At 34.9% G+C, this 27,890-nt stretch overlaps 1 protein-coding gene across 1 annotated transcript in view; it reads right to left on the bottom strand.

Moving 5' to 3' along the window:
* Positions 1 to 27,565, bottom strand: part of LOC134798250 (high affinity cAMP-specific and IBMX-insensitive 3',5'-cyclic phosphodiesterase 8) — a 205,699-nt gene extending 178,134 nt beyond the window's left edge. The window contains exon 1 of the mRNA XM_063770636.1: positions 27,248 to 27,565. Coding sequence (XP_063626706.1) covers positions 27,248 to 27,497 — 250 coding nt within the window. The 5' untranslated portion in view covers positions 27,498 to 27,565. The remainder of the gene's footprint in view (positions 1 to 27,247) is intronic.
* Positions 27,566 to 27,890: the final 325 nt, after the last annotated feature.

The following is a 27,890-nucleotide window of genomic DNA, read 5'->3' as shown; positions in this document are numbered from 1 at the left end:
AGTAAAACATTCGAAACATGGAATCTTGAGCGTTGCGAGGGTTTCAAAGCACGAGGGTTAAACAAAATTTGCCCCAAGTGAAACACAAAATGTTTCACCACACCAACCCAAAGCAAATATTAAAGGTAAAAATATCATACAAAATCAAATACAAATGAATTTTATTAAATATTTATGATTTAAAAGTCAATTCTACCAGCAAACATAAGAAAACAACTCAAAATTTGTATTTGATTTCTTTGCCTCACTTGTGAATAAAATGAAACTTTGCTCTCAGTTTTTGAAGTGCAAAGTAAGCCTTTCCGAGCTGGTGTGAAATAAATAATTAAATTTTTCACGCCACTGTTCGGAAATGTGGCAATAGATGGTCTAAAACCAAGCTGGAAAGTAGGCAATAGCTGTAGCACCTGAACCACCACTACTACAATGTTTCATTATTATCATCATCTGTCATTGGTGACAGATCGCTACAGCAATGAGTATAATTTAAAACATAAAAATCAATAAAAGGTCTTTTTTGGCGCAAGTTTTTCCTTCAAAAATAAATTTAGGTTATTTATAGGACCAATTTCTTGTTTAAAAAAAACACGAAATGTCACACTATTCATTAATTCAGTCAGTTCATTCGATTCACGCTTAAGGCGTTTTTTACTTTTGTAGTTGTTTGTGGTTTTTTTAGCAAAAACGCTTCTAAGTTTAGAGTCGGTTTGAAGCAAACAACATAAAAACGCCTCTTAAATGTGATAAAAAAGAAAAAAGGCGGGATCGGAAAATTCTCACTGAATTGGATAGTACTATAAAATATAAGAAACACGTATCTACGCTCGCTATAAAAATGAGTTCTTCTAGTGAAGAAAATGATATTCTTACGCTGACGCCTACCGAAATTCAAGAGACAGCACAGGCAGTGGCTAGTAATTTGCTACCAGAGAAATCGCGGGCTAGTACTTATAGTTATGCAAATGTTTCCTTATTTCCTCGCAGTAGTCGTGAAAAGCACTATGTAATGCCTCGGCCGGAAACGCTAAAGATGGAGTCGTATTATTCGAGGGCCCCACCAACGTGTCGGCCCTCAAACTCACTCGTCCATCTTTTAGCGGTTTTCCGTCCTCTCCTACAATGTACTATAGTTGTCCGTTAAATTATCTAGCAAACAAAAACGATCCGGAATAGTGATGTGAAAGTGCAAGAGGATATTAGAAAGAGAGATGCCTAAGAGTAGCATACCATAATGAATACATGTGTCTTAGCTGTATATTGTATTGTTATAAATAATGTTAAAAATGCTTTATGTTGTTAATGTGTTCCAAATTGTGCCGCTTTGGCATTAGCTATAAGGTGCAATTTGTTATTTGAAATAAATAAATAAATACAATAAATGTTAATTTTACAAAATGTACCTATCAAATTGTATACTTTACTAAATATCTCTCTCCTCACAGGTGTTACAATAAAGGGTGTACGTACTACATAATTAATTAAACACTCATAATATAATTATATTACATACACATAATAAGTATATCATAGGATATGTATAATCACATTGGTTTGGCGTCTTCCCACCACCAGGCGATAACAAACATGTTTCAATATTATTCTTAGGTTCCGAATATCGGTACAGCTGTTTAATGACAGCATTTACACAAAAATAAAACGCTAATTAACTAACTTATCATATTCGGAACTACAGATGCAACGGATAGTTGTTTGGCCGCATACAGGATACCGGATGTACGGCCTGACCATAGGCCGAATATTCGGTATTCAGCCGCCGAATATTCGGCCGGCGGAAATATTCAGGTTTTTCAGGTGCGCATTGTGGAAGTTTTGGCCTGTTTCGTAATGAACTTTCGCGCGGTATATAGGTCTATCACTAGGTATGAAATTAGTGCGCGAGCTAGTGAATGGAACGTTTAAATTGTTTTAAAATAATAATCGAGTGCGATTATATTCCGATATCAAGCATAGTTATTTAGTACTTACCCTTAGTTTAGTATCCGGTATCCGTCCGGATATTAAAATAAGGGCGAGATAGGATACGGGATAGTAACCGAATATCCGGTGCATCTCTATTCGGAACCTAAAGTTTTAATCCTGCATGGTGCAAATATGTATAATTTTGAGACAATGACTTGAAAATTTGTCTTGTATAACTGACAAAGCAACCTGCCTGTGTGGTAGGAGTGTGGGGGAGAGAGGGAGGTATATGCTAGAAAAAGACAATACGACCTAGGGGCTGTCCATTCATGACGTCATCTATTTTTGACGATTTTTGTCGCCCCCCCTAAAATCATCAAAAAATCATGCTTCGAATGACACCGTTTCCTTCTGCGTCATGCTACCATCATCCGATTAGTGATTGCAATCCGGATTATTCGAAGTTCAAAAATCCGGATTTCGGTGCGTTTGAAAATCCGTTTTAAAATTCGGATTTTGAAAAGAAAAAACCGGTTTTTCGGATTTTTTCCCACCAGTACTAATTTGCTCAAAATTAATGCTAATGCGAAATAAAAAGTGGTGCACATGAAGCGGTAACGCGGGAGAGCTATTGCCAGCCGGGCATTGCGCGTCGCGCACTCGCTCGCACCTGTATGCTTGCCCCGCGTCCGCTTTTTTTATTGGCGTAGCAGCTCAAGTAACAAAATTTGGTACTATAAAAGTCCTGAGAACGTTTTGGAGCGTGCTAATTAGTGTTCATGATTAGCACTATAATGGTGTTGTCTTCTTCTTTATCGTCACACTCTTGTCAGAGTGGTCGTGGTCGTCATGTCAGGGCCGGTGGCAAGCTTCACAATCCGTCGCCATTCCTCCCGTACTGTAGCCCTTCTTGTACATTCATGGCGTGGTTCATTGAAAATGGTGTTGTAAACGTTTACAAAACCCCAGATAGGCCCTAGTTTTATCACTGATTTATTCTATAAACATTACATAAAGGCTCTCACGGTGATAAATCAGCTCTATGGTTGAAATGTAAAAGTGACGAGAAACGCTCTTTAGTACTAAAATAGTGCTGTCTGCAACGTTTATGTCGCAATTTGGAATTATAAAATTAACCAATGAAACATGTTTATAGTGCTATTTTGCACCGTAAACGATTCCAGTGATCTTTTTTATCATACTTGCGTCGTGGGTGCCTAAAATATTAAATAAGTTCATTCGCCATTGTTTCTTATAGTGACATTTGTATTTAGGTAATAAAAAGGATGTACTAAAAAGCATTTGTGGACCGTTACTATGCCGGTACATTGTACATGCGAAAATAATTGTATCGGTAGTATCATTATGCTGATTTCAAACTTGACAATGCGCTCTCATAATTTTCATGTTTTAATTAAATTAAAATTGATAAAATAAGGACTTGTTCCAACTGTGGCTGCTATAGTACACATAGGCTCCAGCCGTGCCGCTAATGTGCTATTATGGCAGAAAACAGCAGCCATTTTTTAAGTTACGATTTAAGTTATTTAGCAACGTACCAGGTAACTTTTATGGTACTATATAGCACTATAGAAAAACTTTCATGACTTTTAGAGAACTCTTCTAGCCTTATAGCGATGTTAAGAGAGCTTTTAAAAAGCTAAAACGTTACGTAATGGTCGTGGAATGTCCTTTTATAGTGCAGATTGATCCTCTAATGGTGTTTACGATACTGCTACAATACTAGTACTATAAAAGTTACTTTGACGCATTATTAGTGCAAAATAGGTACATAAAAGCATCCGTAAAGTCGTCTATAGTATTAAATAGTACCATAATCGCTTTTTGCATGTCTATTACAGTGCAGCACTTTAAAGATTCTTTTGTATGATCCTATAAGCGTTCTAAGAGCTAAATTATAGTACTTAAAAGGTCTTTAATCTTATAGAAACAAAACGCTTTGTTAAAAACCTTTATAGTACAAGCAGTCACAATGGTTACCATTATAGGCCTACTATATCACTGTTTGGTGATAAAATGCCTTAGTTATAGAACCTTTTGTTACTTGGGAGTATAAGTATGTATTTTGTTTTTATTGTTTTTTAAAGATTTTGTTATTGGCGTAGCAGTGTACGCATACTGTTTTTTTTATTTTTAATAAAAACAACTTAATTTGATTGTTTGTTTCACTTTGCCTTTATGCCACATATTCCTTTCTTAAAATCCGGATTGAATCCGAATTTCGGATTTCGGTCAAACCAAAATCCGTAAATCCGGATTTGAAAAATGTTCACGGATTTGCAATCGCTACATCCGATGTCCAGACCCCCCCCCCAATTTGAAATGACTTAAATTTATGAATAGCCCCCTACGACAGTGTTGCCACTCTCAATATTATTTATTCTTAGGTTCCGAATATGGTAAGTTATTTAATTAGCGTTTTATTTTTGTGTAAAACGCTGTCATTTTAAAGCCGTACTTTTCGCCTTATTGCAAAGGAGTAAGGTGCAAAAGTGTAAACATATATTTCACGTCGACTCTTATTACGACCGGTCTGGCCTAGTGGGTAGTGACCCTGCCTGCGAAGCCGATGGTCCTGGGTTCGAATCCCAGTAAGGGCATTTATTTGTGTGATGAACACTAATATTTGTTCCTGAGTCATGGGTGTTTTCTATGTATATAAGTATGTATTTATCTATATAAGTATGTATATCGTCGCCTAGCACCCATAGTACAAGCTTTGCTTAGTTTGGGGCTAGGTTGATCTGTGTAAGATGTCCCCAATATTTTTTTTTTTTTTTTATTTATACTATGTTATACTTATTATGGAACTTACTATGTTATACTTATTATGGAACGTAAACTATGAATTGAAAGAGCACGAAATAGTCAATATAATACGTTTGTTGAAAAAAAAAGTCTACAGACGCTTAGGCGCGAAGGGTTATTGTCTCATAGAAAATTTGAATTTCGCGCCTTTTTCTACTGACAAAGTTGTTGGATAGACGTTAATATCAAATTAAAGAGTGGGCCTACACACTTCGCTGTGACAGAATGTGAAAGTGTCACCAAAACTGTCAAATGACTACGATAATAAGTATTCCTTTTATAAAGCCACTCCACACTATGCCATTCTGAAATTAAATAAGAACGATAGATAGTCATGCGCAATTTTTATTTATGTAGTGGGTCATAATTGACGTATATAATTACGAATATAATTTGAACATCAACCAATAATATTGGAAATGATATCAGTTATTTTTAATCAGCTATCATTCACGCGCGCGTTCATTTTGCTCAAACTTGGCCGCACAAATATTTGGTGCGAGCGAGACGCCCGCGCACGTTCGAATTGGCCTGTCACTTGTAGCAACTTATAGGTAAGTACATACTTACCTACATACTATCCACGCGTCCTTGGCACGAACTCCCGCCACCGCCCGCATTGAAACTGTCCCCGCGCGCCGCAAGGAAATGTAATCCTTAGCATTAGCGCAAAGAGTTCAAATTTGGTAGTTTCATTTAGCGAATTTGTTAAAATGCACATATTTATTACATTGACCATATTTTTGTGTGATTATGTATTGAATATCACTTTGAACGTTATCAGAACAAAGTCTGCAAGAAATTATATCTATAACCATTTTTTCTAGCATGTTTAAGGCGTAAATATATATACAAGTGATACAAATAATATTGATGTCAGATTCTCGGATAAATAGCTTAATGAGGTAGTTTTATGGTAATTCAATCAAAGACCTAATTATTACTTTTTTTTTATATCAAGTTACGACGTATATCCGTGAGGCCCCGCCATTTATTGAATTAGTTATTTTCCGTGTTAATATTTTGACTGATTCCATTGTCGACTCATTATAAATATTATTTTCGTCACGTTTACGAACTAAAAATACTATTACTATTTTTAACAAACAAGAACGGCTCTTTTTTTTAACTATTTTTTTTTACCTACTTCCGGACAGAAAGTTATTTGGATTCGAAAATAAAGTATCTTAAAATGATCTAAAGAACAGGAATATAAAAAAAATTGCCTATTACTAATTAATGTTTAACGTAACCGTATCTTTACTGGAGTAAATAGGTAGGTTAGGTTCGTTAGGTTTCTTTAGATGCCCGAAGGGCAAACTACGCAGAAATAGGAGCCCCGCGTGAGCGGGGCTCCGTCGAATTAAGTGTTTGGACGGATATTAGGGAAAAGGTTTTTTTCGAGGAGTTGTTGAGAGGCTAAAATTATGTAAACCATTATGGTTGAAAATTATTATGCTACAAAACGTTATACGTAGAAACATTACAAGTATCGATAACTATGCTTTTAGCTGGTATGACATTTGATTCATTATAATCAAAACCTATATGCACAAAAAATATATGACAAATGCTGAGTATGTCATCAAATATTATGGTTAAAAATGTATGACACATAATAATATGACTTTTAATTTGTATGCGCATTGATGATTATGACACAAGTTGTTATGCGCATCGAAGATATGACCTAAACTTGTATGCAACCCAATATGGACCCCAACAAATACCTACTAAAACAAAATAAAATTAAATATTTAAGTGGGGCTCCCATACAACAAACGTGATTTTTTTTGTCTTTTTTTGTGTAATGGTACGGAACCCTTCTTGCGCGAGTCCGACTCGCACTTGGCCGGTTTTATTATAGTCTTCCATTGCTACAACTCAGTATTTTAAAAATAAAATTTTTAGACATAATCCAAAGAGATAATTGGAAAAACATTCCCTTTTTCAGTTGCGGTGCTGGCTTTGGGCATATAGAAATATAGTAAGAATAGAGTGCTCATACTCCATACATCAGTTTTGGTAGCAAAAAGACGCGGAATTATCAGTACCGCTACTTGATACTAGATGTCTCTTGAGTCGCGATTCACAGTACTGAGCGTTTCATTTCGTTTTCCGCAAACGAGTGTCATCTAGGCCCAGTGATCCGCTACTTTTGATTCTGACTGTACAATTTTTACATATTACGTTTGCATTGTTGATGTTATTGCATGTCTACCCTCACTTATTGATCATGAGTGACGTGCCGTGAACTGCATGCAAACATTGCAAACATCCGTGTTTTGAGCACAATGCCCTTTCGTAGCTAGTCTACTCAAAAAAATATCAGACTCTAGCCAAGGCATAGAAAATTTTCTAAATGTAAAGTTATGGACAAACATAATACAGATTGAACATAATTAGGGGAGATGTGGGTATAATGATCCCCTTAAGGGAGAAAATTTACTGTGTTCAAAGTTGAAGAGATAAACACAAGATTTAGATATTTATGAATAGTCCATTTACTTATCTAAGTAACTGCATACTCATTTCTCATAGTAGTATAGTAAAGGATCATTTTATACATATGCATGGGTAAAACGATCCCTAGGGTAGGATTAAAATGATCACAGATGATGCCTTTTGATATCAGTATTTCTTTGTCTAAATACTCTAAATCAGCGGTCGGCAACCTGCGGCCCGCGGGCCGCATGCGGCTCGCGAAACTGTCACTTGCGGGCCGAGAGGCGCCTTGGCTATTTTGTATGTAATAGTGACAAACGACAATGTCTCATAAAGTCATAAATATTAACAAAGTACGGCCCGCGTCACCTCCGTTAACTACTATTGGCCCTTGGCTGCTAAAAGGTTGCCGACCGCTGCTCTAAATCATTTAGGCCGGTCGATTCCACAGTGTTTTTTTATTTTCAGAAGATAAATGCAGATTTTTTTCTCTTTTGGCCCTCTTTTTAACGCCATCAGAGGCACAGATTCTGCTTGCTATTTTAAAAGGCAATCAATAATTTAATCGCATTAAGAGCCCTTAGCATTTCTTCCTAAGGTAATTTTTTAGGAAGTAGGTAAGTGGCTTTGCGCACATACATTCGCGACGTGGTATGTTATGACCTGTACAGGAAATGCTCATAGTAAATTACTTAGGGGGTAAAATGATTCCAGGGATCATTTTACGCCTATGAATAGGGATCATTTGACCTCAAACACCAAATTTGAAATATCGACAAAAATATAACTTTCAAATTCAACTTGCTTCAGTATAAACATCCTTAAAGTATAGATAAACATCATTAAGATCCGACAGTGAAACATAATTTGAATAAAACGCAACATGCTAAAAGTAATGGAATTCGGAAAATAGGCATACCGTAGATTAGACATACCTATATTTTTTAATTATTTCCTAATAAAATCTCGCTGCATGCTCGTACCGTTATGACACTTTAAGAGGCAACTGGCGGGGTCACAGGGCATACGTTTATTGCATATTTAGATAGATGGCACCAGTAGTTGCTCAGATACGATGGGGAATCATTTTACTCCGTGGGATCATTATGTCCACATCTCCCCTATAGATAATTAGTTAGATGCATGATTTTTTGGAAAATATCAAACGATTCTACTTCCTGTGAGAATCAAATGTTTTTAATACTTAAACCCGTTACTATTGTGCCCTAGAAACAATTAACTCGTAGGTACTAGTCCAAAACGTAAATGAAACCTAAGTAGTGGATGTCGTTCGATACCCTTTGTTGTAAAGTGTATGAGTGGCCTCTTCAGCATCTCTGCTTTGAAGGCTGTGTCGGGTCGCGACCGCACCACAAGGGCGGTCGTTCATCGTCTCTTATGAGTGACGATTGTGGGATCTGGTGGCATGAAACCTAACTACTATTAAATTACTTACCAACAGTAGCAGCATCTTCATAATATGAGCTAACAAAGCCAACTGGCGCTTTATTACATGCGCAAATAAAAATTTAATTACAAAGTTAGCGCAGACGCCGTATCCGCAAAATAACGCAGTTACGGTAGGAAACCAACAGCATATTATTATATTATATTCAAGTCCTTATAATAGTACTGTGGCCACGGGACTTTTTAATCATCAAAAAGGTTTAGCTCATACAATTGTTGTGATAGCACCCCAGAGAATGCCAAAGTACAAGTCTTAAATATTGTAAAATTTTAGTTTCAAACTCAACTTGTACGACGAGTTATAATGTTTCGACGAGTTAGGGCCTTTAAGAGAGAATTATTAAGATTCTCTTAAAGTTTATAAGTCCCGTATCGGTTATAAGTCCAATGACTTATGTTATGACTCTAGGTTTCAAGCCGAGTAAAATAACTCCTACTTTACGTGAAGGGAAGGTTCCCTTATTAAACGACTTAATTTTATTTTTATTATTTAAATTCATTTCATAACTTTGTCGGTGTGATTACTATTTATAATATCACATCACAGCTTTTTAACTCTTATGGTTATTGTCCTAAGCCGCGCATAAACGGTTGTACATGGAAAAAATATTGTACCTTATTGACTACGGAAACCAAAAAAGAGAAGCGAAAAGGTGAAGAGGGCGGAAGGAGAACTGTATTAGGAAATCACCTTTATAAAAAGGGATACTGCAATTTATTTTGGGTTAATCGAGCGGCCACAATGAATATACAAGCGTTTTGTAGCCAAGATAAAATTTAATTGCCTTCAAAGAAGGCAACAAAAGATAAACAAGGGGGACAACTTTGATAAAGTCAGGCTCAACCATTGTTTTTTTATTTTATGAATAAACGATTCTGCTCATCATTTTTCGCAAGCCACTACATTTTCTGCAGAATTAACAAGAATGATTACTTAACATCCCTTTGTTCTAAGATATGGTAAAAAACGATTTATCATTGGAACTCATGTATACTATTGATCTACTGTAATTAGCGAAGAACAAAATGCAGAAATATTTAGATTTTTTAGGTAGAACATAGGTAGGTAACAGAGTCACCTGCAATAATATGTTACTCTTCGAAGGCAACAAAAATATGTACCACGGTCTTATGGCTCTACAAATTAGATCATGTCAGATATTTTTGCGGCCTTCGTTGTGTAACATATTTGCAGGACTACTCCCCGATCATTTTCTCAATGTAATGTACTTAATTATTTTTGAGCCTTATACCACTACATTATACGAAGTTTACTTTTACATAAATAACGTAGAATGTTCACTTAGACTAAATTTGATATACATAGTAATACATACATAGGTACATCACTGGCTCAAACAATTCTAAACGTTTAATTAATATGACATAATTGTTTAATTGCTTACTGCAGGGTATTTTATGCTTGCTGTTTTGCGCTGGAAATTCCAGGAATGAGTCCCGATTTTTCCAATAACATTTACACATCGAAATACTGTCTACTGTCTTAAAAATACAACAATAAATTGTGATATATATTTATACAACCAACTACCAAATGTTATTCAACAGTTTATCTTACTCTGAATTAGCGAACATAAGACAATTATAAACCCACAGCTAATTATACAATAGTACCTCACAACGATGTTTTTCTTTTAGTTTTAGAAATATTTCATAAGCTTGCAACACTCTTAATTTACTCTAAAAAATGTTTCAAAAGGTTCCGTTTTAATAACCCTCATAGCTACGGCATTATTATAAAGGTAAATAATGAAGTTGCACTAGGGGCCCGATTCGGATTTTGAAATCTGAAAAATTTTGAAACTTGAAAAAAGACATCTATTAGGTATATTTTAGACATCACGAAGATACGATAACGATATGTTTAAGATCTAACCTGTCAAATTTGACATTTGCGCGATTCTGGAGATACTCTTGAACGATTTCCTCAGGATATGACTTAGAGATCCAATTCACATCTAATAGATACCTTACGCTATCTAACGTAAAAGTGACATTGGTTGCCCGAATTGCGCTGCAAAAGAGAACTAGTTGATATCTAAACTATAACGTATCTAGAATAGATCTAGTACGTGTCGTCACTTGTGAATATCTTGAAGTTCGAATACGGCAGTAACAGGCCTATTCGGATTTCGAGATAATCACAAGATCTTGAGACGATTTAGAGATCAACTAGATCTACATTAGATATCGACTAGATGTGACTTGGATATCTAAGTCATAACTTGTCGAAATCGTTCAAGAGGACCTCCAGAATCGCGGAAACGTCAAATTTGACATATCTATCTTACAAATATCTTTAAATTATCCGTATCGTAACTTGTTGAAGTCTAGTAGAAATGTAATTCATTTTCCGAATCGAGCCGTAAGTATCGCGTCCTATGCGACCTCCCGCCGCAGCGCTGAGAAATTTCATAAAATCCGACAGGCGCCGCTCAGGTGCTGTCATGAAATTACAAGCACGCCTTCATTGTAAATAGTTTCGTACATTATGAAATCAGCTTTAAAATGACAATTCTGCTAACTTAATAATAATAATATTTAGCCTATATACGTCCCACTGCTGGGCACAGGCTTCCTCTCAAGCACGAGAGGGTTTGGGCTATAGTCCCCACGCTGGCCCAATTCGGGTTGGGGACTTCACATACACCTTTGAATTTATTTATTCCAGTTTATTTGAATCTAATAGACATAACATTTGATTAACAGTGAATCACGCTGTCATGCCTAAAGGATGGACCGGGCCGAGGCGTCTGACATGTCATTTTCTATATATAACGGATGATCGGTGATCACTGATCACATGGTGCTTTCCATAGAAAACGAAGCGCCGGAAACTCCGGCCCGGCCTCGGCCCGGTCTAGAGTGAGTCATCCTTTATAATAATTTCATAATATTAGATTTCCCACCGAATTTAGGTATTCAATTAGGCATTGTACTCTACGAACTTTGAGATTACTGAAATGTGGCCTAAAAATTGTAAATTTTTAAGTTATTTATATTTATTTACTACATACTCGTAGGTATTATTCATACATACCTATGGAGTTATTTAATAAAAACGCAACGTCAAAGAGACTCGGTCTCTACGGGAAATTACTTTTAAAGCGGCAGGAAAGATAACACACCGGAGACTAAAGTCTATAAAATTAACCTCTTTTGCAGCCAGGGGGAATTACATAAATAATGTACCTACTTAATTTATTACGCTGGCTTCAAAGAAAAATAATTGAACGTGTTCCACAAACCAGGAAAATGTTAAGCTTTTCTATCTAGCCAAATTTGAGTACCTATTGGTACCTACATATAGAAAAACTAATATTTTTCATCATATTATTGTCTTCGGTTATAGCGACAGTTACCTACTCATGAAATAAAACTATGGAAATGGATTATATCGCGTATAATGAATTTATAATACATCCCGATGACCCACCCGGACCAGAAGTCACCTGTTGACCACGAACCACCCACGAACCATAATATACGTACCTATACTTACTCTTTGCCACGAACGCTGTAAATGGTTTAAAATGTCGGGATATATTACAAATTCATTATACGCGATGTAATCCGTTTACATAGTGTTATTTTAAAATATTTTTCATATTTAGACATCTGGTTGGCGCCTCACGCAAGTGTAACAAGATTTCAATACACGTCTAACGTTATACTGTACTGTATTCGTGATTAACGCCTATTAATACCAGCCAGCAATAAAGCCACGCGCGGAATGTTTTCATACTTTTTTACTAGGAATAAGTATAACATTTGCAACTCTCGCGTTTTGTACACATAATTTGTGACGTCCCACGGTCAAAGGTACCTTATGGCGGGTATGGAGTTATGCATACCCCAGTAATCTACAATAAATAAGCTATCGATAACACAAAAGATCAACCTTCTAGGTTGCGTAGTTACAGAGATATGATTTTTTGAAAATAATGTTGTGAAATGAGCAACTTTACGATAGAGAAGTTTTAAGTTTAGCCGCCTAAAAAACTATGTTCCTGAAGTAAGTTACATAGTTGACTACAAATAATAATGCCTTATATATCTGAGATTAAAAAAATATTGCGACTTGTTCTGTAATGCAAATAGAAACTTTTGATATCGACTGATTTATGTGTATACTAACCAATCTCTTGAAAATAAAGTTTTATTTCATTTTCACGATTGATTGCAATGAGCTCTCAAGATTTAAATTTTATCTATTAGAAAACGACACTGACAGACAGTTTAAGCAAAATACAATACCGATTTAGAGGTGAAAATGTATTTTCTGACTTTTTCATATAAAATCACAAAATTGAATATTTTTACTTTTAATGTGACACACAATCAATTTTTCTGAGCACATATGAAAGAAATTCTGTCATTCAAATGAAATAAATCCTAAAACCCCAACTAAATACTATATTTAACCCCTTATGCCACTTTAAACTTACATAACAATAACAGTATTTGCTCCATACATTTACGAAAAGGTACCTTATGGAAATAAATCTAATAATACATCACTACAAAATATCAATCATATTATAGTTTATCTTTTATGAATAGAAAATATTAATTTACATTAAACTGCCCCCAATTTAATTAGTTCTTCGTCATAATAATCTTAAAAAAGACCAATAATTTGTATGTAATGAAAAGGTACCTTGTGGTCAAGTTACATGATGAGGCATGATGATGATGGAACAGTTAGGATAAACTAATAATATTTTGGGGTTAAGATGGTATAAATCGTCTATTTCTTATCAATAATATATTTCGGTTGCTATTGAAGATAAGCGGCATTGAGGTTCAATGACCTCAGATATTCCATAAGGTAATGCGTCGGGTATTGGCATTTTTTAGCAAACCAATGGCTGATTTACTGCATGCGACCAAACCAAATGAAGATTATTCTAGTTAAGAAAGACTTGACGAGAGTAACTTTGGTATAATAGCAGTCTACTTGGATTTGTGATGTCGGTCTATGTACGGTTATAATATTTGCGAGGCGCCCCAACCAGAACTGAAATTATCAAATTAGTTTTGCAGAATGCTAATACAGTTCTCTACCAAACTTCTTTTCCCGTATTGACTAGTTTTTTTGGGAATTTTCAATCTTTTTTCCATAAGGTACCTTTTCTACTAAACTCTGAGACGACATTACTAGGCTTATAACTAACTTATAACAAAAATAAAAACAGGTAAACAAACGTTACGCATTAAGGTTTCAGATCACACAATAAAAAAAAATTGAGCATTTTTTCACCTCTTTACAAAACATTTAATATCTCCGAAACTAGAAACCCTCATAAGGTACCTTTTCCCGTGGAACGTCACATTTAAGTTACTAAGGGTCACTTGCACCATTCCATTAAGGTGGGTTAACCGGTTAAACCTGGAGTTAACCGCTTAGCCTCGGGTTAGTGGGATGGTGCAAGTGGCCCTACAGGTCTAATGCGACCACAGCTAGTGCAACCTGGCTGAAACGTCGGAAAAAAGGTAAAATAATGAAATTTAATCGCGTTAGACCATTTAGTAACTAATATTTTTTTACTAAGAATATAATTATGTAAAAAGTAGGTTGATAACCAAGTAATAGTACAAAATACGGTCATTTTACCTAAATTTAAATTAACTAGACACTGCTGAAAACTAAGAACATTAAGAAAATATGACTGAACTTATTTCTGCCCGCGAGTTGTATACGTAGGATGATTATTTCTGTGATGCAAACTGTGTCCTTCCCTTTTACTCAAACTATCTCCATACCAAGTTTCATCTGAATAGACCGAGTTGCTTTTGCATACATGATATTATATATATTTCTAAGTACAGATATGGAATTGTGCCCTGCTCATGCTCGGTGCTCACGTTATCTACCTACAATCATAACAGAATGGAATAATTATTATTTCACCATGGGAAAATTATTCCAAGGTTCGAAACCGATGCAGTACTTGCTTCATATATATATTACTTCTATGCACATATATAGGTATTACTTTTACGAATCCTACACTCCTGCATTCAGAAAAGACAAACATTAATAGGATGAGAAATGAAAATAGAATAGGGAATATTAGGCAAAGCTCTGCGTAGGTGGCACCTTTGTGGCACATACAGTAAACAAACCACATTGACACGTGGCCTACCGCGAAACAAGAAAATCGAAATTTCGTTATCTAATCTCTCTATCACTCTTGCATATTCGAGCGATAAAGAGGCAGATAACTAAATTTCGATTTTCGCGTTTACCGGTAGGCCCTTGTTAACAATCCGCCTTGATGCATCAATGTCATATTTTATTGTCTGTGAAAACTTGTCAAAAAACAGTTTAAGGCACAGTATGTATAAGTTAGTCTATGAATTTACTGAGTCGGTAGTGCTGCACTCTGGCGGCAGAACATTGCAGTAATATCCCCTATTGGCAACAATTTCCGAATTTAAACTGTTGCTTGTGAGACATATTAACATTAAATAATTTTGGGTATTTTTTATTTTAAATATATATGTCTAGGCTCTCAGAAACATGTCACGCGAGTCTGTAGTAGAGAAAACAAGTGAGTCTAAGCCGTAAAATTATTTAATGGCTAGAATTTAGAACATTTCACTTTCACGAACTGTCTCGAACTTTATTCTGTAAGTACAGAACGTGTAACACATTACGTGCTCGCGACTTCCATACTGAAATACCCAATTACTTACCTATCCCTGGACGGTGTATTCCTATTGACTAACGAGCACATGCGAATTGATCTTGAGGTTCCTACATTGAGGTTAACAATAATATAGTTAATTGAGAATTGTAAATAAAATATAAATTTCTAGTTAAAATACCTATAGGTATTCATACTTACTTAATATTTCACTGAAAATAACCTATGTTTAAAAAAATTTAGGTTACTACCAGTTACATATGTCTTTGTTACTACAATGTTACATGTCAAATGTTAACTAAATCTGTCATATTTGTTGAAATTAGTAGTAATTTTACCGGTAACCTATGTTAACATAGGTTGTTTTCAGTGAAATATTAAGTATGAATATTAGGTATTTTAACTAGAAATTGATATATTATTTACAATTCGCAATTAACTATTTATATTATAGTTAGATTGATTAAGTCCTTCACTTTCAGTTTCAATCGCGTGGTGTTAAAAGTGAGAGTTATTTTATCGCGTCGATAAAGGCATCCATCACATACTTACTGGACGTAAGACTCGCCGAATGAGGAATTACACCAAGGGTTCCGTGGACAAGTGAATCAACGAACAAAGTATCGAGCTACGTGACTGCACCCAAACGTAACGAGTTTAAATCATTAAATCATTTATTCATTTGCAAGAATGTAGTACACAAAACAAGTTCTTAACAATATAAAAATGTCCAATACATTCTGCTTAACAAAGCATGCTTAAACTAAACTTAACTAAATTACAAATATTTTAAGTCAGGAGATACAAATATGTCAATTATCAGAATTCCAATAAACAAGGAAAAATAAAGTAAGTATTGCAAAATAAAGTAAAATTAGGTACATAAGTCATTTATTAGAATATCAAATTTTAAATCACATATAAATATAATTAATAGAAATATTCATCCAATAATTAAATGGCATTATAATTAAAATATTCATTTAGGCTGTAGAAACAATTTTGTTGAAGCCATTTTGTCACTTTTTTCTTAAAAATATTGAGGCAGTCTTCTTTGAATTCTGATGGCAGTTTGTTATAAATTCTGATGCACATATAATATACATGTTTTTGGCTACATACTAGGCGGTAAAATGGTGCTGCAAGTTTATAGTTATAAGTATTTTAATAAATAATTTCGGTTCTAACCGAGAGCCTAAGATAAAATCACCAAAACCAATATTTGATTGGTTTTTTATTCTGTTTTCGCGATTCTAATTCATGAAATAAAATAATTTGGACACATAGATAGATATTATAGTATGTTTATTTGTTGTTTTGTACATATTAAACATAGTTTACTCGTAAGCTTTTATGATTTTTTTCCCTTATTTTTCGCCTTGGTATTGAGAAATTAACTTTAAAGACAAATCTCGCGATTTTTTATAACAATAACAAAGATAATCGGTTTAATTTGAAAACGCGGTATGTTCTGTCCTTCATTACTTAAATCTAAAACGCGTATAGCTCGCAACAATGTTATGTTATGCCGCTATTCCTGGACCAAATTATCAACAGATCTACGTCATTAACAATTAGGTTGCCTTACCAAAACTTTTCTCGGAACACTTTGCTCCCACGCGCTATTAGAAAATACACAAAACAAACAAAACACCTCAATATTTCAAATAATATTATGATATAAATAAAGCTTAATAACAAGGGAAATGGGCTCTCGCCATGAAATGTGCTTGATAAAGATTATTTAAAATGTACCTAATGACGCGTGGGTATTTTAGACTACCGCAATCAAATCTAATAAGTATCGTAAACTTGCTAAAAAAAAACATTACCTACCTTTTGCCTGGCATGAAACAAGTGATTATCTCTCTATCAACAAGTCATATACAGAGTGTTACATTTCTAGAGATTGAGCTGAAGGTATAGTATTATCTAAGTGATTAAAACCAAAATATTACTTTGCTAATTCGCGAAAAGATAACGTGCTAGTCAATCAGTGCTAACCCGTTATACTTACTTGCGTATTTTTACATGCAATTAATATTCCCACCCTCCCACCGCAAAAATAAATACGCAAATAAATATAACAAACCACCACCAAAAGAATAAACCTCGACACGTGTTTCACCTCTCTACGAGGCATCCTCAGGAGTTGTTGACGGTCTGACGCCCGGCAACGGAATGACCTGTCTAGAATGGTCGGCCATATTTATACCTTGACCACTCCCCCTACCGTGCAAGTGTGAGTAAGATGGAAAAATTCGTAATAACGGCGATGACGCAACATTCAATTGTTCGTTAAGAATCATGCCCCTATTGTTGTACCTAATTATTTCCAGTTGTTCCAGAACACCCAAACGCAATCCCTTTTCGCAAACATGTAAAAATATCAAAAGAATGATTCTCAGATAAAGTGTGACCTGTATCTAATAAGTGCTTTGCAAAATTGGACTTCTCTGGATGGTTATGTCTATATGACGCAACATGCACGTTATCTTTTCGCGGATTAGCAAAGTAATATTTTGGTTTTAATTAGTATGGATTTCCGCAAAGTAACGCCTGATTCTATTCACTATTATCTAAGTGATTTACAATCGAGTTATTATAATCTGAATTAAATTAAAAAGTTAAATAAAATCTTTAAAATGAAATATTTTTATATCAGTGACCTACAAACGGCTCGATTCGGGAAATGAATTAGAGACACACTAGATATGAAATAGAAAGATATGTGACGTTCCAGGGAAAAAGGTACCTTATGGCGGCTGGCGCCGCGATTCGGGAAATGAATTAGAGATTCACTAGACATGAAATATTGAAGATATGTGACGTTCCACATTAAAAGGTACCTTATGGCGCCCGGCGCTTACGTCACATAGCGCCGCAATAATATTGGAGCGGCGTTAATAATAGCGTAAGCGCCAACCGCCATAAGGTACCTTTATCCGAGGGACGTCACATATCTTTACTATATCGTATCTAGTTAATATCTAATTCATTTCCCGAATCACGCCGAAAGTTATTTACATTTTAAATTGACACATGTCATGTCATTTAATAGGATCTACTTGCTAGGGTTGAAACATACAGAGTTTTGCACTAATGTTTAACAAAATGTATCTCAAACAAAAAAGAAATATTAAAGCGATTAATAAGTGAAAAATAAAGTCCGTAGCCTAAACAATTTCCTGTTTGCGTAAAAGTCCTTCGTTCTGTTCCACTCTATATACGGCTCGATTCGGAAAATGAATTAGATTTCTAACTACTAGACTTCAACAAGTTACGATACGGATAATTTAAAGATATTTGTAAGATAGATATGTCAAATTTGACGTTTCCGCGATTCTGGAGGTTCTCTTGAACGATTTCGACAAGTTATGACTTAGATATCCAAGTCACATCTAGTCGATATCTAATGTAGATCTAGTTGATCTCTTAATCGTCTCAAGATCTTGTGATTATCTCGAAATCCGAATAGACCTGTATCTCTCTACCAACAAGTTATATACAGACTGGTTCATTTCTAGAGACTGAGCTGAAAGTATAGTATTATCTAAGTGATTTACAATCGAGTTATTATAATCGTAAGGCTGGATTAAAAAGTAAAACAAAATCATTAAAATGAAATATTTTTATATCTGTGACAACCCCACAAAATTATTTACATTTTAAATTGACACATGTCATGTAATTTAATAGGATCTACTTGCTAGGTTTGAAACATACAGATTTTTTCACTAATGTTTAACAAACTGTATCTCAAAAACGGTTAGAAATATTAACGTGATTAATAAGTGAAAAATAAAGTATGAAGCCTAAACAATTCCCCGTTTGCGTAAAAGTCCTTCGTTCTGTTTCACCCGATATACTCGTACTACTCGTATCTAATGTCTAGCAGTAATCAAAAACCGGGCAAGTGCGAGTCGGACTCGCGCACGAAGGGTTCCGTACCATAATGAAAAAAAAAACGGAAAAAAAAGCAAAAAAAAAACGGTCACCCATCCAAGTACTGACCACGCCCGACGTTGCTTAACTTTGCTCAAAAATCACGTTTGTTGTATGGGAGCCCCATTTAAATCTTTATTTTATTCTGTTTTTAGTATTTGTTGTTATAGCGGCAACAGAAATACATCATCTGTGAAAATTTCAACTGTCTAGCTATCACGGTTCGTGAGATACGTACAGCCTGGTGACAGACAGACGGACGGACGGACGGACGGACGGACGGACAGCGAAGTCTTAGTAGTAGGGTCCCGTTTTACCTTTTGGGTACGGAACCCTAAAAAGTGACCAAGCAATGTCAAGCAAGTTTACGGTACTCCGAAGATTCATAACAAGGTTAACAAGTAGTAAGTAGTAAAACAAAGTTACGTCAATTAGTTAAATGTAATAACTAGTAAAGAGTATTGCTTTACAACAACGGTAAATTTAACATAAAATATGTCTATATTTATTAGAGGACAGTAAATTAAAATCTGAAAATATATTGTGTTAGGTTAAATAGAAGGTACAAATCAAATTGAAGTATTTTAAACTTTTCTTTTTAGTAATGAAAGAAATAAACAGAGATGAAAACGAACTTTCTCTTACTTTACAATTGTTATTAGGTATTTAATATTTCAGGTCATCCAGGTTAAAAGGTTGTCTGGGTCCAGCAGTTGAACGTACGCAACAGAAAAAAAACAACAACTGACTACACATTAGCGTTTTATTAGGAATCGTTTATCAATTAACCCACTCATTAAAATAAAATAGTCACGACCAATTAAATTTCGAAATGTACTTTACCAAGTTTGCTAATGTACCTACTAATCAGCTTTAAATCATTTCAGTCAAACTGTTGGGGCATATAACTACTATGAACACACACGTGGCAAGTAATTTTAAATGTTTTGTAATAGATAGTTTCTTCTGGTTTAACAATTATTTTTAGGTCTGTACTTAAAATATTAAGAATTTGCATAAATAAACTCTCCAATAAATATGAAAAATAATATAGGTGCTTGCAATATAAATACGTAATCACATCAACGGTAGTAGTAGATCATGGAAGGACTTTGCCCAGCAGTGGGATACTTTAATAGGCTAAGAAAAAAAGATCATAAATACTTAGGTACTTTCTTACATTGCTATTCCGAACATCTTACACAATCTTTTGATATAAAACTATCTTAACGGATTATATCGCGTATAATTTAAAATACCTACATCCCGACAATAAATTCATTATATACCTAGCGGTTTTATATGTTACACGAAAAAATATATCTACCTAATAGTTTAATTTGATGAGTATCTATCGCGGTAATCAACGACAATTACACAATTGCTGTTTATTTTCAGGCTAATATGATGCTAATTCTACTGGTAACTACAAGCAGCCTAACCCAAAGGCTAAAAACTAAGACAAAACCACCAAAGACAAAAACCACAACCGACAGAAATATTAATATTTCACACTGGGAACGATACGGACTGAAAGAAGAGATCTCACTAAGAAGCTTTAGAAAGATTATGGAGAATGTTGCAGCATATGATGGCGTTCGAAACTGCCCACTTGGCGAAAATCAGTGTGATTATAAATCTATAGATTACGTACTACCAAGATTAATTATGAGAGTGGCGAAGACAGCCGAAAATCATCTTACCAAAACAACAGACATTAACTGTGTTCCACATGATGGATCCCATAAAGAAGGTGAAGATTCTACAAGTAAATCTAATAACTAACCGAAAGATAAAATGTTAGCTCTACTTTCCAAATCAGGGTTTGAAGTTACAGTGGAATGCAACCTTAACCTTAGTTAGGTTTTTTTGGTGGTTTCTGAATAATGTCTTCAATTTAAACATTTTATTATTCAAATTAAATAAATTTAAATGGAATAAATTTATCATTTTTATTTACCTCCGTATTTAGACCTTTACCTTATGAATAAAGTAATTAAAAGTCTTAAAAGAAGCCGAGGAAGGGAGGGGTGTTTTTACGGAGGAGGTTCATCATTATTTTTTTTTACTTTCGCCATGCTTATGTTTAAAACTGTTTAGCTAGAAGATGCATATAAACAGGCAATCCGGCAATTATTGGTCGACGCAAGGCTACCAGTAGCCATTAATTAATTAATCATTGCCAACAGCAGTCAATCAATGTTTCCGATAAGCGATTTGGGATTACTTTTAACTCCTCTCACATTGATGGGCTATTTAGCTCGTTTTGGAAATAAAGATGTTTTTTTCTCAGCTGCATAGAGATGAACAAATTACATAGATGATGTGATTAAGAAGTAATATATTTATTTTACCTTTTTTATGTCATGTTCTGTGTCTATCCGCCGGTCAGTCAGTCAGGCGTATGTCATTGGCATTTTACTCAGAAACTCTAAAATCATATTGACGATTTTTATGGCATAATTCATAATCATAATATAAAGAAGGTTTATATTATGATTTAAAGCCCTCTAAAGGTCCTCTACGTGTTCGATCTATATCCCCACGCAAGCCTATCAAAAGACCGGGATTTATATGCCCGTGAAATCCAAAATCATAATATCTTTATTGCATTCATGTTGATACACATAAATACAGGTGAAACTTACAAAATTAAGGCGTGAAATAAAAACAGTTCTCAATTAAATATTTTTTCAATTTGTTAACAAATATATTTTATTTATATATTTTAAATATGAATATTAATATCGGTCGAACGAATCTAAATTGCCTGTGATAATCGTTTGTCTATCTATATGTACACCATTTTGGAATCGTATTGTTTTTTTAAATTACAACCAACACGTCCAATAAGCTAGGTACATACTTCAGACTTTAGATTCGTTTATGGCATCTAATTATTTAAAATTTAGAATCGCAATTTGTACCTGATATGGACGGAATCTTGCACAGAAAGTTAAATAGCTGTACATGTCAAATTAGGAGTGATTACAAGAAATAAGGCAGATAACGATTTGGGTGCTAATTGAAATTGATATTTTACGTTATCGGCGAAACAAATTAATTAGTATCAGTATGTAAGTAGGTACTCAATGTACATTAATATACCTTTTCTTTTCTCACTCAGTTTTTCAGTTCAGAGGGTCTCAATCAGAGGCCAGATCAAACATGAAAGGCGGTGCGGTAAGTACGTTAAAATAATACTGTAATATCTACAAATGACAAATTTGTGTGGCATAATATCCTCCTTTACTTCGTTTTTTAGCATTAAGTAGAAAGAACTTCGTAGAAGTAAGCTTGAGGTTCGAGCACTTTTTGGGGTAAAATTTTGAAGTAAATTATTAGCAGCTATTGGCCATGCTACATTAGAAAAATCCATTATTATTAACAATTAAGGAGATACTGACAGAGAGAAACTGCACGCTTTCTTCTGTACATTTCATTGTAATGCTAAAAAACCGAAGTATAAATATGAAAATAAATAATAACAATTATGAATGAATACGGTCGTGGTACTAGTGCTCGACATGCTAATGCCCAATAATAGATGACACCCTGCTGTCACCTCTATTGACAATGTCTTAAGTTTCAAGATTATATGTACTGGAACCGCGTCGAACACCAGTACCACCCACCTTATATGAAATACATGAATAATATTGAAATATTTTGGCAGGTGTTTATTTTCGTCGTTTTTGTATTATTATCGATAAATATGTGCAGTTGTCAGGAAAAGACAAATAATAAGCTCGATAATAAAAAGCTTGATCATCAAAAACTCAACAGTCACGACGGAAAGAAAGTTAAGGTGACAAACTGGGGAAATTACGGCTGGAAAAGCGAGCAAGAGGTGGACGCGAAAATTTTAAAAGAAATTCTTAATAGCCTTGCATTATTCGAAAGAGGATTTTGCCCCTTTGGAGAGGGAAAATGTGAATCAGTATCGGCTGCATATGTCTTATCTAAACTAATAAAAGACTTGTTAAATAAAAAAGATAATGACTGCAATGAAAATGGAGATTGTGACCCAGGTGAAAACGAGCATAATGATCCCGAAAACTCAACGAAATTATCGTCAGATACGTCTAATACTCCAGAATCAGAACCAATAGAAACAAAACATTTAAACGGTGGGCCTGAGAAACCGAAACATTTAAAAAAATTGTATTTTGTATCGAATAATTATAACCAAAAAAGGTTATTAAAACGAAAAGGGTTCTTTTTGTAATATGTAATTGAAGTTGTATAAAAAATAACTCTACTGAGTTAATTCTATGAAAATACATATCAAGTATGATGCATTCTTAAAATCCCGAATACTTCACGTTTTTGTAAACTTCAATAAATTGTCATTGTATGACACCTGAAACTAAGCATAATTTTATTTTATTTAACGATAGCTAAATAGCTACAGATCCCGGGTCAGCTGCAAATTGTGTCATCTAAGTACTTTCACGCTCCGTGATTGTTACGCTATTTAGAGTTCTAGCTAAATTGGACATTCCATAGCGTAAGTATGGAACAACCAATTTAGCTAGGACCATAAATGGCGTGAGCGCGGAGCGTGAATTCAGTGTTGGCCGAAAGTTAATGCAAATTGAAAATGTTGGCCATTAACCATTATAAATTGAATCGTAAACTGTAATCGTCCGTTACGGTTTAAAGTTCAGTTTATAATGGTTAATGGCCAACATTTTCAATTTGCATTAACTTTCGGCCAACACTGCGTGATGGTACATTTTCGCTTACGCCTATAGTAATGACGACAGAGAACTCTTACGCTACGCTACGACTACACAGTGTTCGATTTCCCTCAAAAAATTTCCCTATGCTGTTAATTGCATAAATCAATCAAGGAATGCATTTGAAATGCAAGACTAGAACACCCAGAAGTCTATTTCAAATACTTTTTTTTATAAAAAATAAATTATATTTCATGAGCTTGACATCGAAAAATTACTAAATAAATTCTACAAAAGTATCTGATGAAGAAGTCGCTTTTTAATCAATGTAGTTTGATAAAGAAGCCTTTGGCGCATATTTTCTAGTTCTTAGTTTTGGAATTTACCCTCTGCTTACCGAGTTATTCATATAAATACAGATTTTTTATTTCATTTTTTTTCTCCTGAAAAACTCAAAAGTGCGACTTGTAACTAGCACTGAAAGATGGCTCTTAACTAGGTCTACCACTGGTAAAAAAATCACGTTCCACTATCGCGGCGTTTGGGAGTTACGTATAAAGGTCAAATTATACTTTTTAGGGTTGTTACTTAAAGGTCAAACAAATATGAAAGGTCGGAGTAATTAAAAAATCTGATTAAATTAAATTAAGGAACAACATAAGAAACTTTATTTATATTTATTTATTTAACCTTTATTGCACAATACAAGAAATTACAAATGGCAGACTTGCCAAAAGGCATTCTCTACCAGTCAACCATTGGGCCACGCAGAAACTTTTAAGTGCAGTGCACTTTGTTAAACAATAAAGTCATTAAATTCAGAAAAGAAAGAAAGAAATTCAGAAGTCAAGTTATAGTTTCTTTTCGCAAGTTGGTCTCAGATTTTATGTATTTTGTGGCTCATACAAATCATTTTCATTTTCGAGAACTAGCGTGCAGTCGTCAACATGGGATGGATTTTCATCACCGTCTATTAACGAAGATCCATCATTAGCTAGATCTTCATCATCGACTTCAGCCTCTTGTAAGTTTTCCTCATGAATCGGCTTCAGAAGTTCACGAACTGCTTCTGGTAGACTAATCCTACTGGACGATTTTTGGCGTTGTCTGTAGTGTGCCATAGACACGAACGGATCTGATGATTCTAGTGCACGGTGAAAGAGATCTATCATAGTTTTTCTCCTGTTCATTTTCCGGCAATGGTGTTCCCTATCACAAGTGACTCGACACCGTCAATGTCAGATATCGGTTGTTTATACTTGTGATAAGTATAAATGAAAGAGGTTTGCACACAATTAAATGTATTCAAACTTAGCCATTTTGATAATGATGGATAAAATTGTTTTTTACGATTAGTCGATTTTTAATTAATCACTAGCACTGGTGCACTTTTGCCCCCGTCAATCCAGTGTTCCTGTATTTTTATTTATGTACCTGGAGTATGTCTAAGCAATATACAGTTTTGTAATAGAGGAAAATTTTGAATTAATTCTGACTAAAAATTAAAGGTCAAGTTGAGGGTCAACCCTAACACTGTATTTTTAAATTCGATAACTCCCAAACGCCGCGATAGTGGAACGTGATTTTTTTACCAGTAGTTGACCTAGTTAAGAGCAATCTGTCAGTGCTAGTCACAAGTCGCACTTTTGAGTTATTTAGGAGAAAAAAATGAAATAAAAAATCTCTATTTATATGAATAACTCGGTAACCAGAGGGTAAATTCTAAAACTAAGAACCAGAAAATATGCGCCAAAGGCTTTTTTATCGAACTACATTGATTAAAAAGCGACTTCTTCATCAGATACTTTTGTAGAATTTATTTAGTAGTTTTTCGATGTCAAGGTCATGAAATATAATTTATTTTTTATTAAAAAAAGTATTTGAAATAGACTTCTGGGTGTTCTAGTCTTGCATTTCAAATGCATTCCTTGATTGATTTATGCAATTAACAGCATAGGGAAATTTTTTGAGGGAAATCGAACACTGCGACTACGCGTCGTGTGTAGACTTGTTTGAACTTGTACAGTCAGCAGCAGAAGTTGCTAAGCGGGCCAGGTGTCTAAAATTACCTTGATACGCTCTTATTCTCTTACCAATAAAGTCGCGTCAAGATCATTTTGAACACCTGGCCCTAGAGATGGGTAGGGGTGAGTAAATGGTATTTACTCAAAGCACCCGATAAATACCCGTATTTACTCATTTAGGTGGGCAAAAACGATTTCTTATAAAATATTCAAAAAGTGAGATTTAAGAACAAAATTGTCTTTTATTGAAGAGTGCTAACGTGTATTAACAATATCTTTAAAATAAAAAGCATATAGGACGCTTAATTTAGGGAAAAAAGGTAATTATTAGTGAGAGGCAAATTTTGATAATGCATACCTACTTAACAATTTTGTTTTAAATAAGAATGTATTTACTTTAAAAATATGGTACTTAAATTCTATCAAGGTTCTAGATAACTGCATGTCGCGCAAAAGTCCTTGTTTACGCGGCACTTACGACCTTTTATTAAGGGTTTTTTTAAAGAAAACTCAAAAATGGCTCAACCGATGATGTTCAAACTATTGTTTTTTGTACTCTATTATACGACTAATCTCCCGATATGTTTTCATATTTTTTCTGAACTTTGGTTCGAAAGTTATAGAGGATAAACATTATTTTGGCCTTTCGAAACGGTTTTTTTCCAAAAATATTCAATTTACCCAAAAATGTTCTTAGAAACATTCCAGTTATTTTTAAAGAGCCATTTAATGATGTGCAACACGTTGGTGGTTTCTGAGAATTTTTTTTTGTGACAATTAGTTACATGTATGGAGTGCTCCTCTTAAAAATACATTTCTTACAATTTTGAGTACTTAATCCAGTAGCGGCTTACAAAATACACCTATATTACATATTTATATGCCCCTTTCAGCACTCTAAATAGTTTATACCCACCAATTTGGGTATAAACGAGTAAATACGGGTATATTGAGTAAATACTTAGTATTTACTCGGTATTTACCCGTGAGTAATTACTCACTACCCATCTCTACCTGGCCCGCTTAGCAACTTCTGCTGCTGACTGTACGTGCTCGTAGCGCTCTCGTTCTACGCGCGTATTACGCAAAGCTCACACCTACGCCTCGTGTACTGAGGGCCTAAGTACTGGTATTTCTATGGTGCGCCTGGTCATTTATTTCAGCAACCGTACTTAGAGTTAATTGTAAGCAGGATTGTCATTCAGTGCAGGCTTAACATTAAGTACCTACAGATGTACTTAGTGTGCGACAAAGAACTTACCCGATATCCTCTTTATATGCAACTGCGTAGCGAAGTTGTTCCCCATCTGCGACACATAGCTGTCCTTCTTGCTCGACAGCTGTATGCTAAAGCCGTCGGACTCGAGCGACGCTCGCGGCGCCCGCGCGGCCTGCACCGCCTTGTTGCACACAGGCGTCGGCGCGACCTTAGCCAGCGCGGCCTCTTGGGAACCATTGCTGTCGCGCCGCCGGCTCTTGTGGTCTAGGAGCATGCTTGGCGTGCAGCCCATGGTGGCACATTTGTACTACACTTTTGCACTAGCACTGGCACTGAACGACTTCATTTTATCTGGAACAATAAAAAAAAAGTCGATTGAATTTAAAGTGACTGGTAATAATAGTCGAGTGGGTGAAGTCCGACATTCGGAGCGCGGGAACTTTCGCATTTTGAACACATAATCAGGTCAGGCATGACGCATGACGCAAATTTATTTTGTTATCTTTATTTCCGACATTTCGACACAGGTTACAATGCGTCGGCAGAAGTCGGAAATCTCGTAAGTCCTCCGAAGGAGTTACGAAGTTTGCGACTTTAGGTACTGTTGGCTAAAGTAGCAATTACCAATTTCCTTGAAATGGAGTTACGAGGTTTGCGACTTTAGCCGAGGTGGTCGTACGTAGCA

The sequence above is a fragment of the Cydia splendana genome, chromosome 16, assembly GCF_910591565.1.
Source record: "Cydia splendana chromosome 16, ilCydSple1.2, whole genome shotgun sequence".
In the NCBI taxonomy this organism is placed as follows: domain Eukaryota; kingdom Metazoa; phylum Arthropoda; class Insecta; order Lepidoptera; family Tortricidae; genus Cydia; species Cydia splendana.
Note: the sequence above shows the minus strand (reverse complement) of the source record. Positions and strands in the feature narration are given on the sequence as shown.